This window comes from Diaphorina citri, unplaced genomic scaffold (genome assembly GCF_000475195.1).
Source record: "Diaphorina citri unplaced genomic scaffold, Diaci psyllid genome assembly version 1.1 scaffold498, whole genome shotgun sequence".
Taxonomy (NCBI): domain Eukaryota; kingdom Metazoa; phylum Arthropoda; class Insecta; order Hemiptera; family Psyllidae; genus Diaphorina; species Diaphorina citri.
The window spans coordinates 134347-152052 of record NW_007377933.1 but is presented as its reverse complement, the minus strand read 5'-3'; the positions used below and the strand labels follow the sequence as shown (position 1 = coordinate 152052).

The 17706-nt window shown below is 35.9% G+C and overlaps 1 protein-coding gene across 1 annotated transcript in view; it reads left to right on the top strand.

The window, feature by feature from the left end:
- The window catches only part of LOC103509442 (carbonic anhydrase-related protein 10), a 34780-nt gene that overhangs the window by 12382 nt on the left and 4692 nt on the right, over positions 1 to 17706 (top strand). Inside the window, exons 3-8 of the mRNA XM_008474061.2 lie at positions 4925 to 5061; positions 5478 to 5669; positions 12362 to 12457; positions 14831 to 14897; positions 15406 to 15560; positions 17443 to 17574. Coding sequence (XP_008472283.1) covers positions 4925 to 5061; positions 5478 to 5669; positions 12362 to 12457; positions 14831 to 14897; positions 15406 to 15560; positions 17443 to 17574 — 779 coding nt within the window. The remainder of the gene's footprint in view (positions 1 to 4924; positions 5062 to 5477; positions 5670 to 12361; positions 12458 to 14830; positions 14898 to 15405; positions 15561 to 17442; positions 17575 to 17706) is intronic.

Sequence of the window (17706 nt, the reverse complement as noted above, 5' to 3'; positions counted from 1 at the left end):
TTCCTTTGGGAATTTCCCTTCAACTGAAGCCTGTTCCCCTGCTTTTGGTCTGATAGCGCCTGTATTAAACCATATAAAATCTAAGATGGCCCTCCATTGGAATCGGTTCCATTTCCGAAAGTTTTCCGAAAAATACACCTTTTCTTGACCTCATTGTTTTATACTCTTTTGACCAGCCCTGTTGTTCTACCTCTCAGAAGCTCTGAGCTCGGAGATTGAGTCCCGGTAGCGGCATAAAATTTACTAGCGTCATTTCGAGGTGCACATTTTCAAAACCAAACAAAACGAGGGGTGAGAGAATTTTTATTTTGGGGTATTCTCTCTCACACGAGTAACAATTTTCGGGAGCACTGGTCTATAAATATTTGCTGACACGTGGTTAGCGCCTACTTACCTATTTTCATATTGTCTCAAAACTTTTCTTCTTCCGATTTTCGCGAAGTTGGAAAGAAGAATTAAACGTAGATCCTAATAAGAGAAAGAGAGAGGGGGGAAGGAGAGAGAGACAGAGAGAGAGAGAGAGAGAGAGAGAGAGAGAGAGAGAGAGAGAGAGAGAGAGAGAGAGAGAGAGAGATCACGTCAAAAAGGAGTTCAAACGCGAAAGAGATGTCGGCGTACGGAAAAATACATTGCATGAAAATCTAAAGTCATGATTTGTTCAATCTCTCCATGTCCCTAAGTATAAAGATAAATTGTCCCCTATATACAGGCATGGGCCTACAAAAAGTGTGACAATGTCTAGAATTCTAGATTTGTATAAAATTAGGCTGCAAATGTATTAAATTCATTCCCATTTGACGACCACTATACAGTAGGAATATTTCCCCCCTTCCCTTTACACAAATCCTTTAAAATAAAATAAAGGAAAATTCAGTGTTTACTACCTACTTATAATGTCGTTCCCCACTTCCCCACTTCATTCATTGTCGGATAAATCGAACCACAAAACATCAAGATCCGAGATCGGATCTTTTTCTAATTTATCTACGATATTTATTTAAACTGCAGCTATCTCGGTCGGTGTTGTAAGGGTGGTATCAAGAGCGCGCTGACCACAAATACGTCGCACTTTGGTCAAAAACAGAGGTCGTGTGCTCAATCCCAGCCGAGTTATTGGAGATTTGTAGCGCAATGATAATTGAGAATTTGACCACCAATAATAGTAGTAGCCTACTGTTGTCTGAAGTAAAGGACTTTTCTGAGTCCTATGCGAGCAGCTAATGTATTAAATAAGCACTATTATTATTGAATATAGTATATTTTTCTATTATATTTCCAGTTTTTTCTCTCTGCTTACTATGTTAGACTTTTCATTTTGTTATTGTTATAATTCAATTACCAGCACACAAATACATAAACACCCTTCTCTCGAGATCCACATTTTGTGATCCACGCGTGTTGTATAGGCTGAAGATTGGAGAACCGCGGAGGGAAACTCTATCTTTGTCGAACTGAAATTAAAGCATCAGGTACTCCTGTGTTTTATGATAACTCCCCTGAGCGCTTCGAATTGGCATGACAGCTAATCTGTACAACCCACTTTGTATAAAAGTTTTTTAATAGTTATATTTTCCTTTTTTTTTGCCCTGTTCCTTTGTGTCTTGTTGGGGCATTGACTTACCCTGATGGTGATTAGGGGATTTTGTTTTATGGTCGGCTGAATAGATATATTGTGGCTGATAATATACTCATACAGGGATTGTGTCTTTAATTCTTTATGCTCTTCTCCATATTTACATTCCTTTTCTAGAATTCAGGTGAGGTACTCTAGTTCCTTGTTGTTTGGTAAGTCATTCCGTTGCTCTTGTTGTTGTTGTTGTTTGTATTTTGGTCATCGTCCTGTGCTGTTTTTCACACACATTACTGAAATGTCGAACCTGAGCAAAGCTGGCCATCATTTGGTCTACGTGAATTTTGCTCCGTTATTACGATCACTATAATAAAAAGGATCAGTCCGACTCCTAGTGTCACTGCGCTCGCCTTAGCACGCGGCGAGACCTTTCTAGAATCATCGCAAATGATTTGATGTTCGTGACTTGCGTTTCCTAGCTATGTAATATACATGAACGTATAGCGGCCCGGTGTCCAGCAGTAGGTCCAGTCTGGATTTAGGGTGCGTATCATGTTGTTGGTGGAAGGTATTGTCTGTGAATGTGTGTGTTCAAACAATTTATGAATAAACTGAGCCAAAGATGCCACATTTTGGTCTATGTGAATTTGCTTCCGTTTTAGTGATCACTTATAATAAAAGGAATCAATTTTTTAAAATTTAAATCTAATATATTCCTAGATAGGTTCTTCCTATAAAACACAACGATATTGTACAGAGACAATGGGGGGAAAATAGCATCTCCACCAATAAAATCCGTGATACTGCATGTAGTCAGTAGTGGAGATGCCATTATGTCCTCAATCTCTCGATAGCTAGCGCGCATTCAATTGTTACTTTTTATTTTTGTTCTAAAAAATGATATTCCTAAACACGTTGGCATTTAACATGTACCTTTGCTCTTTATCTATTTAAGACACGGGTGAAATGAAGAATTTATTAGCCAGCCCTAGTTAGCTGGTAGGCGCTAGCTCGTCCGTTTTGTAAGTGCTAAGGTCGCGGGGTTCAATGCCCGCGGGGGATTTATCCTAAAGAATAAAGGTGTCGTTCTCAGAGAACGGCGGGCTCTTTTCCATCCTGTCTTCCTCCTTCCTTTTGCTTTCGGGATGATAAAGACCTTACAGTTACAGTTCCCTCCTATAAAACCACTTAGAAAAAAAAAATATCAATCAATAGAATAACGAGCCGAGTGATCATAACATTAGGAATACCCTGTAATATTTTTCCAAATCCTACACCATCATGCTAGCCCGTGAAAATGAAATAGGGAGAAAAGAAGAAAAAAAAAAACTACAATACCTATCTGTCCATTTTTGAAGTAGGTCTGTTACACATGTGAAGTACTTACATCGTCGAGAGAGGTCGGGGGGAAACATCCTTGCCTGAACATTATTAAAACATAATAAATGCTTGGAAAATTTTACATCGCGCTCTCTTGTACTCTTTGTCTTTCCCTCTTTATTATTTGCTTCCTTTGTTCTTTCTTTTTAGAGGAAAAAAAAAGAAAGAAAAATTCAACCCACTTGAGCATGTAGTCTTGATTTTCTTCAGAGTTTACTTATCGGTGTCATGATTTATTAACTTATCTTTTGAATATTTTTGCTTACACGGCGTTTACCTTGCTCTTACTTGTGTTAGGATTAATTTGCTATCCGACTTTTACATCCTCTTGCTAATAAACTCTTATTTTTGCTAAGACAACTAATTCAAGAGACAACGTTGTGGATTTAGAACCACTTTAATGGGTAACGTTATGAATACTTCCACTTTTTTGTTTTTTCTTTGATCATAATATCATGGACGGTCATGTATACAACTGAGATTACTGAGAATAGCTTTCATACCTAATATTATCTTGTTACCCTAGATTGAAGCAAGACCCATGTTGGAATGTTAACGTCTGTCCTGTCCATAAATTGAGACACTCAATTTTATGTTCGAAAACACATTCAGCAAAATATTTGTTGTTTTGTAACTGTACTTTCCTCTCTGGATATCACATTCTTACCTTATGCAATACCATACAATCTTTACATTCTCCACCTTAGTTTACATCTCTACCTTCGGTTTGGAAGCTTGGAATACATATTTCCGCCATTTGTTCGCAGCTCTGCCATTTGTTTTCCCACATACCTGGGTATGTCTAGCCTCAGGACTTACGTAGATTCCCTCAGGACTCGTTTCCACCGCAGTTTTCATTCATATTTAATGTCTCCTTCTCGGGAAGAATATTTCACTTTGTAGGTTCTCTCTATATTTTTTCGATTATGTCTCAATAGTGTACTACTGTTTTGTGTTTGCTCTGGTGGGGTAACATCGGGCTCGAATCAGGAATCTAAGTCTCCTATGAGGGCCGAAAAGACCCAGCCATTCATAATGTTTTCTGCTCAGAAAAGAAAAAAAAACTATTCTATAGTCCATTTTCTATTGACAATGTGGAGGTAAACCAAATTTCCAACAATGAAAATGATTGACACTTGAGCGTAAAGCTTTTTCGTCTCATCCTCATGTATTTTTACTCTATTCCAAATCAATTAGGGCTATTTTCATCGAAGTCTTTCTATATGATTTGAAAGTTTTCATTCAGGAAAGATGTTTCTAATTGAAGTTGATGGCTTGCGTGCTCGAATAACATAAACTCATCGCTTAGAAACTTTAACGTCATGGGCGTGGTGCGAATTTTACACCGGCTATATATTATTTTCTGTTTATTTTTTATATTCTTTTTTCGTCGGGCTAATATTATATTTGATAATCTTTTTTCTCTATAATATAAATTACAAATGCTTCATAAAAGAGAGAATCTCTTTTGTGTACTTTTCATAGACTCGCTTTACTAGACGATGACCGATAGGGGAGTTTATAACAGCTCCAACTTTCTGGGGGAAAAAAACTCTTTCACGTGGTTTTAAGTTTTCTGAAAAGATTTTTCGATGAAATCTCAAGGCGGGATTTATGATTAGCTTTCGCCATACCGTACGAAAACGGTGTGTGAATTTTACAATACCTCTTTTGTCTTTCAATGTTTACGATAAAAGGTAGGTAACATGGGTAGGTACGACAAAAGGTAACATATAGGCACTAATTGTACCTAGAACTTACTCAGATAAGAAAAGGGAACTCAGCGAAAATTTCAAGTGTGGATCAAAGATCATGAATACCAAATTTCAACACAATCAGACCTTTCGACGGACAAATAGTGAAGTTAAAAACTGAAAACTCGCTTTTTTCCTTCAATTATCACAGTCAATTCAATCTAAGCCGTCAGTTTCTTACTGTCGTTTCTTATGATCGAATACATTCTTCTGATTCCAGGTCCAGCTTTCTGGGGACTTATCAATCCAGAATGGAGCCTTTGTAACAAAGGTAGACGTCAGTCTCCGGTCAATCTAGAACCGAGCAAACTCTTGTATGATCCAAACTTGAGGCCTGTGCATATTGATAAAATACGAGTAAGTAGAAAGAAACCGTCAATAAATCATCTAAATTTTAAAGCTAAAGATTTTCATTCCTACAGTAGAGTTCTTCATGCTTGCTACAGAGTCCTGTAGTTGTTATAGTGCAATTCAGGGCTGCAGTTAGGGGGGGTCGATCTCCCATCTTTGACCCTTCACTGTGGGGCGGACCCCGAAAATTTGGAGCACCCCGCCCCGGTACATCACTGTTTGGACTCTTGTCCCCCACCCCTCAGTGAAATCCTGGATACCGCCCTGGTGCAATTGATGCATCAGTAGGCAAAGGCAGACGAAAAACCATGCTGAAAACCATGGACACTACCTCAAGGGTGTCTGCGCTCAGGAGTAGGATGTCTTGACTTAATGGTCCTTTTTCACATGAAACTTGATGGAATGGTCCTCTCTCATTCCAGATCAATGGCGGACTGACCAACACAGGCCACAGTGTAGTATTCACGGTCGAAAACACGACAAGGTATCACATAAATGTCACTGGTGGTCCTCTTAGTTATAAGTATCAGTTCCATGAACTTCACATTCACTATGGGTTACAGGACAATATGGGGTCGGAGCACGTTATCAATGAATATGTGTTCCCGGCTGAGGTAAGATAGTCGCTTATTTTCATGTTGATAGATTCTGACTTGACTTTGTGAAGATTTATTTTGGCTAAAGAAGAACACAAGTAACTTTTACTCTTCACAGGCGTGAAGATTTTGTTGATATTTTTGCTGATAAACCGATTAGATTAAGCGTCTGATTCGCTACATTTAATGCACAGATCAAGCTGATATGACTAAATCCAATTCGATAAACTTTTGTTGTTCTTATTTTTGGAATAACATCTACATACATGGAGCCTTTTTTTCACCTCCTATAAACTTATACATATAGGTATTAGCTAAAAAGACCCTTATTTTTTCTCATCCGAAAAGTTTCACGTTGATCTTTCTAGCACAGAATTACTTATGCGATTTGGTGGGTAATTATTAACTCTCTTTTCCCGTTCCTTTCATTAATTTTATGTTTTCCGTTCTAACCGTTCTTCCTATTCACGTCTCTTCAAGCTCCAAGCCTCCCCAAAGACTCATTCTTCTATCTCGAACAAACCTTAAAAACATAGGGGAATGTCTGTTTGCCATGTATGTAAGAAAATCTCTCCCGCTATTCAGAGGAAAGGCATAAATTATCTACATAGCTGTGAATTGAAGAAAGATATAGTTGGACAGTTTAAACAAAGAACAACTTTTTTTTATGAAAGTTTTTTGAGGAAGTAATAAAGAGGAAGGGATGGAACAGCGCTACATAGGGTTGGAAACTGAATTTAAACAAAATATCTCGGAAAACGCTGAGTATTATCTTTTTTCTTTTATTTATTTATCAACAAATAAAAATATTTTCTACCAACGCATCAAAATAAATGTTCGATTTACTATCTCCCAGTCCAATTATTAGGATTTTTTTGTAATCATAGTCTAAATAAAAGATTTCCATATTTTTCATTCGAATGAATCAAAAATGGGTTGGTATTATAAATTACACAAGTGTGGCTATCTATCTCTATCCTGGAATTAGCGGGATTATTTAGCAATTGTCCGTGAGCATACAAGCAGTCTAGGACGAGTTTTGATCTTATTTGATTTCATTAGTTAGGCTAAACATAGCTCTGCAGACAATTTATATCTTTCGTTTTCCAAGAATAGGTAATTCGAATTTTAAAAATCAATAGACAATGTAAATTGGTCAAACGCACCTTTTCCCCCCACAATATTACTCAACGTTAGAAAATACTGGCATATGGAGAGCAACCTATCTCTTGATTCTCTTGGAATTTCTAATTAGGTATCTCTTTTCTCTTTATGTGGTGTGACTTTGATTTGGGTTGTACATAAAAACAAACGAGAATAAGAGGGGTCATTTCAAATATTACTCTTACACATTTCAAACTAACATTTCCAAACGTTTTTTAACACCCTTGAATTTCAAAATGGACCTTTGCTCGATGTAATTAGGCCGGAAAGTTCGTATACTTAACAAACGTCATGGGGAAATGACATTCCAGAAAGTGCCAAAATCTTCTAGAATGTCTTTTTTGAAATGTCAACCTTTTTCCTGTAGGGAAACTTCGATCTTCTATAGGAATTTTAATTGTGTTAAGCATACATCCTGAAATATTTGTCAGAAATGTCGTTCTCCAAATCCTCACTTAGGTAATAGGTCCGCCTCGATAAAAATCCATGACTTGCACTTGAACCCCCAAACCTCCAGATCCGAGGTCTATACACAAAACTACAAATATTGGTTTGATTCCCTATGTGTAGGTACGTAATGGAAAGTAAAACTTTGGTGTGAACATCATCTCAAGTTCAAGAGAAGTTCAGAGCAATTCAGTCCTGCGTACGGAAAAATACATTGCATGAAAATCTAAAGTCATGATTTGTTCATCTCTCCATGTCCCTAAGTATAAGATAAATTGTCCCCTAATACAGGATGGCCTACAAAATGTTGACAATGTCTAGAATTCTAGATTTGTATTAAATTAGGCTGCAAATGTATTAAATTCATTCCCATTTGACCACTATACAGTAGGAATATTTCCCCCTTTCCATTACACAAATCCTTTAAAATAAAATAAAGGAAAATTCAGTGTTTACTACCTACTTATAATGTCGTTCCCCACTTCCCCACTTCATTCATTGTCGATAAATCGAACCACAAACATCAAGATCCGAGATCCGAGTCTTTTTCTAATTTATCTACCATATTTATTAATTTCTCTCTCCCAAAATTTACTTAATTCTCTTCTTTTCCTGGTAAACAGGAGGGCGTGGGTTCAATCCCAGCTGAGGTATGGAATTTTATCCTCAATATAATTTGAGAATTTGACCACAATAATAGTAGTAGCCTACTGCTGGAGTAAAGGGACTTTTCAGTCCTATGCGAGCAGTATAAATAAGCACTATTATTATTATATATTATTATTATTATTATATTTCCAGTTTTTTTTCTCTCTTCTTATTTAGACTTTTCATTTGTTTTAATATTCAATACACACAAATACAATAAACACCCTTTTCTCGAGATCCACATTTTGTGATCCACCCTGTTTGTTAGGCTGGGAGATTGGAGACACCGCGAGGGGAAACTCTATCTTTGTCACGAAATAAAAAGCAGTCAGGTACTCCTGTGTTTTATGAATAACTCCCTGAGCGCCTTCGGAATTCTGACAGCTAATCTGTTACAACCCACTTTAGTTAAAAGTTTTGTAATAGTTTATTTTTTCCTTTTTTTTGCCCTTTCCTTTGTGTCTTTGGGCATTGACTTACCCTATGGTGATAGGGGATTTTGTTTTTATCTGAATAAATATTGTGTTATAATATACCTACTCACTCATCGTTAGCCTTCTTTTAATTCTTTATTCTTCTCATATTTACACTCCTTTTCTAGAATTCAGGTGAGGTATCTTGTTCCTTGTTGTTTGGTAAGGTCATTGTTGTTGTTGTTTTTGGTATTGTGTGTGTGTTTTTCAACAATTATGAATTAAACTGAGCAAAGTGGCCACCATTTTGTCTATGTGAATTTGTTCCGTTATTAGGACCACTATAATAAAAGGATCAATTTTTTTAAATTTAAAAATCTAAATAATATTCCTTGATAGGTTCTTCCTATAAAACAACGTATTGTACAGAGACAATGGGGGAAAATAGCATCTCCACCAATAAATCCTGATACTGCATGTAGTCAGTAGTGGAGATGCCATTATTCCTCACTCTCTCGATAGCTAGCGCATTCATTTGTTACTTTTCTATTTTGTTCTAAAAAATGATATTCCTAAACAGTAGGCATTTAACATGTACCTTTGCTCTTATCTATTTAAACAGGGTGAAAGGAAGAATTTATTAGCCAGCCTAGTTAGCTGGTAGGCTAGCTCGTCCGCTTTGTAAGTGCTAGTTCAATGCCCGCGGGGGATTTTATCCTAAAGAGATAAGGTTCGTTCTCAGAACGGTTGGCCTTTTCCTATCCTGTCTTCCTCCTTTCTTTGCTTTCGGGATGATAAGACCTTAGCAGTTACAGTTCTCTCTATAAAACCCATTAGAAAAAAAAAAAAAAATATTTTTCAATAGAATAACGAGCAGAGTGATCATAACATTAGGAATACCCTGTAATATTTCCAAACTCCTACACCATCATGCTAGCCCGTGAAAAATGAAAATAGGGAGAAAAGAAGACGAAAAAAAAAAACTACAATACCTATCTGTCCATTTTTGAAGTAGGTCTGTTACACATGTGAAGTACTTACATCGTCGAGAGAGGTCGGGGGGAAACATCCTTGCCTGAACATTATTAAAACATAATAAATGCTTGGAAAATTTTACATCGCGCTCTCTTGTACTCTTTGTCTTTCCCTCTTTATTATTTGCTTCCTTTGTTCTTTCTTTTTAGAGGAAAAAAAAAGAAAGAAAAATTCAACCCAATTCAGTCCTTGTTACTTTGGTCGGGCACTCATCCTAAGACTTTTCCCTTGTCGAAGGAAAGAAATAAATAAGGACTCTTACCTCACATCTTGCACGTCTAGTAACGGCTAAAGTTTTCATGTAAAATACCGTTTCATTCAACCCACTTGAGCATGTAGTCTTGATTTTCTTCAGAGTTTACTTATCGGTGTCATGATTTATTAACTTATCTTTTGAATATTTTCGCTTACATGGCGTTTACCTTGCTCTTACTTGTGTAAAATACTTCTCTCTAGCGTTATTTTCTGCGGGGATATAACGAGGGAAAGCTCAGAACAAAGTAGATTTTACAGTCCATCATGAGATGGAAAAAAAAGTAGATGACAATAAATCTCAGGATGTGCAGAGATGCAATTTGTTTCTTCCTCCCCCCTCCGATTCTTTATTAAGTAAAGGTTTTTTACATCTTGTTCTGTTTACAGTTGACTAGTTATCTTTTATTCGAGCTTTGTTTATTTTTCATCCCTGCAATTTTTATAGTCATATTTTCCTTTTTTATTATTATTAATATTTTTTTAGTACTTGGCGGGTCAACCGAATTTCGAATTTAATGGGCAACATGATATTTTCAGAATTGATAGCAGTCTTGAGTCTTGATATGTCTCACATGTTTGCTTACTGATTTTGCTATGGTCGTATTTTCACGGAGCTCAGCATGGTCTGCATGGTTTGCCATGAAATAATAATACATAAAAGAAAAGGGGGTTTTTTTCTAATTCTTCATGCGTAAGGTCCAGACAATCTAGATTATAAAAGAACGATAAAATTTCGTGTAATTGTGGTAGGTACATACCTACCTATTACCTACCTACCGAATCATTTTTAATTGAAACTTTATTAAAGGACAGGAGATGTCGAAATTTCCATTGTATAAAATTTAGTGTCCCTCAATCTCTACCACAGTAAAGCTAATTAATTTTTAAAATAAAGAAAGTCCCCTCGTATTTGACAATGAAAAAAGCTCAACGTCTTTTTTGGGAAGAAAAAAATTAAAACTTAAAAGTTCGTTTATAACGCAGTAATGATGAGAACTTCACAAGTGGTGAATTAAAATTAAAATAATCACCTAAGAAGATTATTAATTTGTTTTATAAAACCTCTTTTCTCACCTTATTTTCTTTACTTGCTCAACCTTTTGACAAAAATATCGTACTTTTGGGAGAAAATAAATAGCTTTAGAAAATGGAAACTTTTTTTGGAGAGAAATTTTTCGAGCTCAGATTCATCAGTTTGATCTGGTGGCAGAAAGACCAAGGAATCCTGATTTGAATTTCTTTAAACAACCTTGTTAATAATTGTATCAGTTACCTACTTTTCCTTCGTTTCAAAATTATAAATGGAAATACACAAAGTTACGGAGTCCTCCGAAAATATTTCCAGAATAAGAATAATTAGACTCGGGATTCTCAGGAGCTAAAATGCCCGATCTTTAAGTTATTTTAAAGAATTGAAAACTGTCAAATACGTACGCTAAAATAACCCACACTTCTTTGAAAGATTAAGTTTCCGGCAATATCAGTGTCAACAGATTGTCTCTAGTCTTTATTGGAAGAAAATCTAAGACACCTTCTAAAATTCGTCCGGCATTTCTCTCATGCATGATTGGTTTTCTTTCAAACTTCGACCAGGGTCAAGATACTTTTAAGTTTCTACTTGGCATTTGAAGGTAATTAAGTTTCCGCATTGGATGAGATAGTCTTTCGAAAGCACTTCTGGCAGCTCCATTGTCTCCTCAGTTCACTGATTTAAGATGGGTAGGTACTTCGTTTTCACCTTTATTCTACTTTTTCCCCCCGTAAGAATAATATAGTTTCATGACAAAATATTTTAAGTCTTTTTAGGAGGAAAATGTACAAATAAAACCTCTGAAACGCCAAAGAGGAAAGTATTTTTTCAGTGTTTGAATTCCAATATTTTTTTCAAGGTATTTATTTCTACTAAGTTGTGGCTTAAATTCCAGCATTATGTAGGTACCTCGAAGTCATTCCTTTGTCAAAGAAGTGTTCTACTGTACTTTTTTGTCATTTGTGATTTTAATCCTACTTAAGTGTCAAAATTAATTAAACAATTCACAAATTGGTCCCCAATATATTTCACCATCTCGGGCAGAACAAGACAGTTAAAATATTCTTTTCTTTCACTATACCTCCTTAGCGTTGTTGTTGTTGTTGTTCCCTCTAGCCTTAAATTGTCATAATATGTACGACAGTATAATAAAATTAATCTGTCTCAAAAAACTACTTTTGAAACACCCTATAACACATGATATATCACAGGCTACCATCCATGAGAATTGAGGGCCATCTGTGTTCCTTATGTTGATGAGAGATTTTCTCAAGTGACTATGCAAGATTGTGAGCAAAGTACAAGATATATTTTAGGTACATACTCCAAATGAAGAAGAACGAAAAGGAGTTTCCGTCCCATAAAATATGGCATTACAATCAGGTAATGCTTTGTGCATTCATTGAATATAGAAGAAGGAGAAAGAAAGTATTAGGTCGAACATTGAAAAAAAAGGAAGGAAAAAATATGTACCTATGAAAAGTTTCTGTTCTGTTGCAATATAGGGTCGAAACTTTCAATTGTATAAAACCTTACAATAACTGCCAACTACCGTTCTTATGTATAGGCTATTCCGAAAGTTGGCAGGTAACCCAATTTGATGACATGGCTCACATTCTACTTTGACATTTTGATGATTTTGACAATCAATCACAACGATAACTTATTCTTAATTTCAGGGTGTGTTTGGTTAAAATTTAGTTTTGGTTTTGTTTCAGATTCAAATATTTGGTTTCAACTCTCAACTATACACGAACTTCTCCGAAGCTTTGTATCGCGCTCAGGGGGTGGTGGCTATTTCACTTTTATTACAGGTAAGTAAAATCCTTAATTAGGTATTAGGTACCTACTATTAATAATAAAAAAAACATGGTATGTGATGGGCAACCCTACCATGTGCTAAGGTTCTGTACCAGACTTTAATCCGCCTTGCCTTATTTGCTGCGGCTTCACCACTTTCCAATCGTCTTCACGAGACTGAAACAGAATGCCAGACGGTCACCCGTTCAGGAACTAACCACGCCCGACGTTGCCTTCGGTGTTCCGTTGCAAACGGGTGTATCAAACGTCTACTTAGTAGACGTCAAAAATCCACTTAGTTGGAAATTCCTCGTACGATTTTAGTATTCAGTCGATGTTTGAACTTTGGAGGAAAAATTCAACCCCATATGTTTAGATTACACCTTAATCTTCGTCATGTGCAACTAATGTTTGATACCATGTTAGGCAAAATTACTTTACTTTTACTTTGTTTTCGCCGGACACGGAAAGTAAATAAAGTATGCACTCAAAACCGTCGGGACTCAAAAGCTTTTCATGTCCCTAATTGAAACATTCCAATAGAAAACTTGGGGAAAGATATATCGCATTGTCTTTCTGTTTACATCTTTGCACGGCATTGAATAAATTTAAAAACACAATGTGAAGAGACTATAAATTCAGTCAACATGTTAATCAAACGGAAGAATCTTCCACACGCAATCGTTGGATCCGCGACCCAGGTAGATGAAAATCAACAAATTACACTTTTCCCTGACAGAACATTCGCTTCTACACAGTCGTAAAATGTTCGCCCCTTTATACCTTTCAGTCCTCAGAAATGTTAATTAAAATGAAATCAAGAGCCTCATTAACTCTAATTAAAAAGAAGAAATATGTCTAAATTAAAAATACAACACCCAGCTTGAATTTGGAAAATTGATTGATTTATTGACTCTCAATAATAAATTTATATTCCAAAAAGAACTTTATTAGCTAAATCGGATGTTGGTTGAAGATCATACAAATGGATTGGTGGATGTGCCAAATGCTCTCATTCTCCGTACTGACCTATATTTTTTGACTTATTGTTTTGTTCCTTTGGCCCTGTTGAATTCCAACGCATAGAATCAGTAGGTAACTTAATACGTTAGTATTCTGGATTCCTCTTTTTGCTACCCATCCAGTAGCAAGAGTTCAGAAAGTCTGCATATGTATACTGACTGACTTTGAACTAATATTCAAAATTAATCACTCAACTTGAGAGATAACTACGAGTAGATATAACCAAATTTCCGCTCTCCCGACACTGCACATAATTTCAACTTCTCGAAAAACTAGGTAGATCACCTTCGTATAAAGGAAGCTCGCCTGGGAAATTTACAAAATCGATTAAATATAGGTCGACATTCTCTTGACCACCAAATTGTCAGTTGATGTATGACTAAGAGAGTCCCACCAACCCTTTCCCTTGTAACAGGGAGAGACCACAGGGTAATTTATCCAGAATTTTCCTAAAAACTCGTATCCTGTGTTATACAACAGGAAAATAAATAATCGTAGCGCTTTTCTTCGTTGCCCTTTAATTCTTTTTCATTCTTTTTATAAAAGCAACTCGATTTATCACGGAGCATTTAAAATAATACTGAAATAAGAGGTGGATCATTCATGGTAGAAAAAAATATGGTGTTTGGGGAAATAAAAAGTCTACATAAATTTAGTGCCTACATAGGTTGAGAGAAACTAGTATTAATTCCATTGATGTAGGCATGTGGTCATGTGGACCCCATGGAATTTTCCTAGGAAAGACGACTTTTTCTAATCTGGAAAAGAAACCGTCGTTAGATAGTCGGTTAACCGTCGCTTAAGATCACAAAGAGTTAAAGTTAATGCTTCTGAAAAAGTAAAAAAAAGGCATGTATGAAATATGTGGTCTCTATCTAACTTCCTAAAAATGACCACTAGAACTATCAGGGTTAAAATTTTACTTTCTTCTTTTTTACAAGCATTTTAATATCTAGGTTTAATACCTTGAAAACATCAAATGTATTTTCTATGGTAATGAATTGTCTAAACATTTTTAAACAATTCATGTTCTGGATAGTAAAACGTCTAAGTCGTTATCTGTTTGGAATCTACTCCTGAACTATCATTATGCTTCTGACCCGGAATTTCAAAATTCAAATGATCTATTTTCACCAAACCTTGGACATCTTATGTGGCAAAGCTAGATTTCTGAAAAGTTTGATTTACATTTCTGTAGGCGAAAAAGGAGGCGTTTTACGTTTTGAGATTTTTATCTTCCCATTAATTAGAAAGTAGGATTTTGAAATCGTTTTGCCATATTGTATAATAGCTAAGGGTGAAAGTGACTTGTAACATGGAGGGAGCTTGGTGCAATTGGCACATTCACTAATGTTCATTTTTAACTAGGAGATCTATCAAATCCAGAACTGAGAGTCCTGACGGATCAAATTGAGAAAATTCGATATGTAGGTAAGAGAGAAGTTCGAAGTTAATTTTTTTTGTTATTCTTGCCTTAATTTCAATGCATTATACAATAATTAAGGTTCTATTTTTGCCTAAACTTCATGATAAATAGTTAATAATTGGAGTTTCCTGATGACCTCCGTACCTAGTTTTTCATTGATTACATTTACACGTTTGGTAAGACCAAAACTTCAGCGCTAAATATGGGCTACCCATTTTATACCTACATATTGTTTATTGTGATTATTTTAGGTTTGCCCTATCTTTCGATTCCCATTTTTTGTCTAGTTTTGCTTGTCCCACCTCATTCTCACAGAGGGCGTTTGGTTCACATTGGTAGGATATTGATTCCAAAGAGAGAAGGAAAGAAGATATCTCTTCGTAAGACAAATGAAAGGGAATCCAAAGTATCCAGATATTGAATTAATCGAATCCGGATTCAATGGAGCCAATTTAAAAAAAAAAAATATATACCTACCCCTTTTGTGGAGCCTAAAGTTTCCTCTCTCCCCAGGTGGTGCGGTAGAGGTCAAGCATTTGTCAATCGTAGGTCTCCTTCCTGAGACAAAGTATTACATGACTTATGATGGATCTATAACGATGCCAGCATGCTATGAAACAGTCACGTGGATTATATTCAACAAACCGATTTATATCACAAAACAGCAGGTAAGTGGAAAGCTACTCCTTCTCTTTATGTTTTCATTTTCAGCACAAAAGAGAATTAATAATACTTATTTTAGTACTCGGATAGGACTGAAAAGTTCCTTTACTCCAGCAGTAAGCTACACCTATTACTGTGGTCAATGTCTCAAATTATATTGAGGATTAATTTTTATTCCTCGGCTCTCAGCTGGGATTGAACCCACGCCCTCCTATTTACCACTACATCACCGAGGTAGGAGCAGGAAGGCTATTACATTATAGGGAGACCGGGGGCCTTACCTAACGAAATTCCGGAGTCTACAATGAGAGAGAGAGATAGATAGAGAGGGAGAGAGAGAGAGAGAAAAGCAAGAAGTGATAGGATGCTTTGTGGTCTCGAAAACAACAACAACACTGTGGAAACAATAAAATTCTAAAAACAAAACCTCGAGGTAAAAATAGCAAGTCAAAAATCCTACAAGTTCTATTTCTTCTTATCAACGTGTCAAAACTTATAGGGAATTTCTTAGACGAGTTGATGTGTTTCTACTTTGAACGTCAGTAGAATAAATACTCTACCTACTGTTAGATGTTAGAGAGCTATTGTATGCTACACATTAGAATCGCGTGTCAACCTGACGTCATAGATATTAAAATGTCATCACAGAATTTACTTTCTATGATTTTAAGATTGCATGACATATTATTTTTGATTTTGTTTTGCTTGTTAACTTGATACCTTATGTTGCTACTTGTACTTAATAATATATTTATCATTTCTGTTATCCGACTCCTAAACTCCTTTATTGTGAAATAGAAACAATATCGTCAGCTCTAATGTTTACATAAGTGGTTTTCAAACCGAAAGATTGTGATATGATTTTAGGAAGCTCTGATAATTAGGTATATTAACAATAATAGACTCTTAAATAGAAGGTAACCACCGGGCGAGGTTAACTAACCCTTGATTACACAAGCGAAGAAATATAGTCGTACGTACCTACCCACAGCTTAAATTCCAGCGCCCTAGTATCTAAGAATGAAGAATCTTGTCAATTTTTGACCGATTGCATTAGAAGCTGGTTTGAATTTTCAAAACAGACGAAAAAAAGTGATTATTAAAACGGGAACAAACATATAAAAACTTTCAGGAGCGTGAAAAAGGGAAAAGTTTTAAAGGAAGGGGAGAAGAAGACGAAAAAGGAGAAGGATGAGGAGGAGAAGAAGGAGAAGGAGGCGGAGGAGGAGGAGGTGGAGGAGGAGGAGAAGAAAGAGGAGGAAGAGAAGGAGGAGGAGGAGGAGGAGGAGAAGGAGAAGAAGGAAAAGTAGGTTGTCCGTCAAGGAAATGAATTGAACATAAAGTAGGAAATGTTCAAAGTAAAAAATGAGTCTTTCGTTGTCCATCCCTTCTTCTGGGGTTTTAATAGTTCTTGTTTGTTTTGTTCTTTTTTTCTAAAAATAAAGAGAAAAAAGTTTTTTAATGAAGATATTATCATATATTATAGAATAGAGTGTAGAGAGTTTGGCCATTCATATGGTTTTAAGAGTTTCCTTTATACTTTTTCTTCAACTAGTTTTCAAGGATTTGGACTTGAAAGAGTACCAAACCACATGGTTAGAATTATCTGGACGTGGAAAATGATTAGTAATGAGACGTGATTTTCTTTTCTTATGAGGTGTTACTCTTCTGATTGATAACCTAGGGATGATGTAATGCAAGAAAGTTTAAGGCTCCCTTTTAATTCAAATCTGAATATACACTTGATATCTAAATATGTTTCCGTGTGATTGCAACTTTCGTATGAATCTGTTTTCACTTGTATAATATTTTCATTTAAATCTGATAATAACCTTAATCTAAATCTGTTTTTCCATCGTAGGTAACCTTCATTTAAATCTGTTTCAGCTGCATGGTCTACGGAAGTTGATGCAAGGTGACATGAAGCATCCAAAGGCTCCATTAGGAAACAACTATAGACCGCCACAACCTCTTCATCACAGACCTTTGAGGACGAACATAGATTTCAATACGAAAGAGGTAAAAAAAATCTGGGTAGTAGATATTTATAGTTATTTTTGTCCACCCATATCCAAACCATACCGTTGGAGTTGGTCTAATAATAGTCTATAGAGATGGTCCATGTGGAAATGAAGTCAGCTTTCGTAGGAA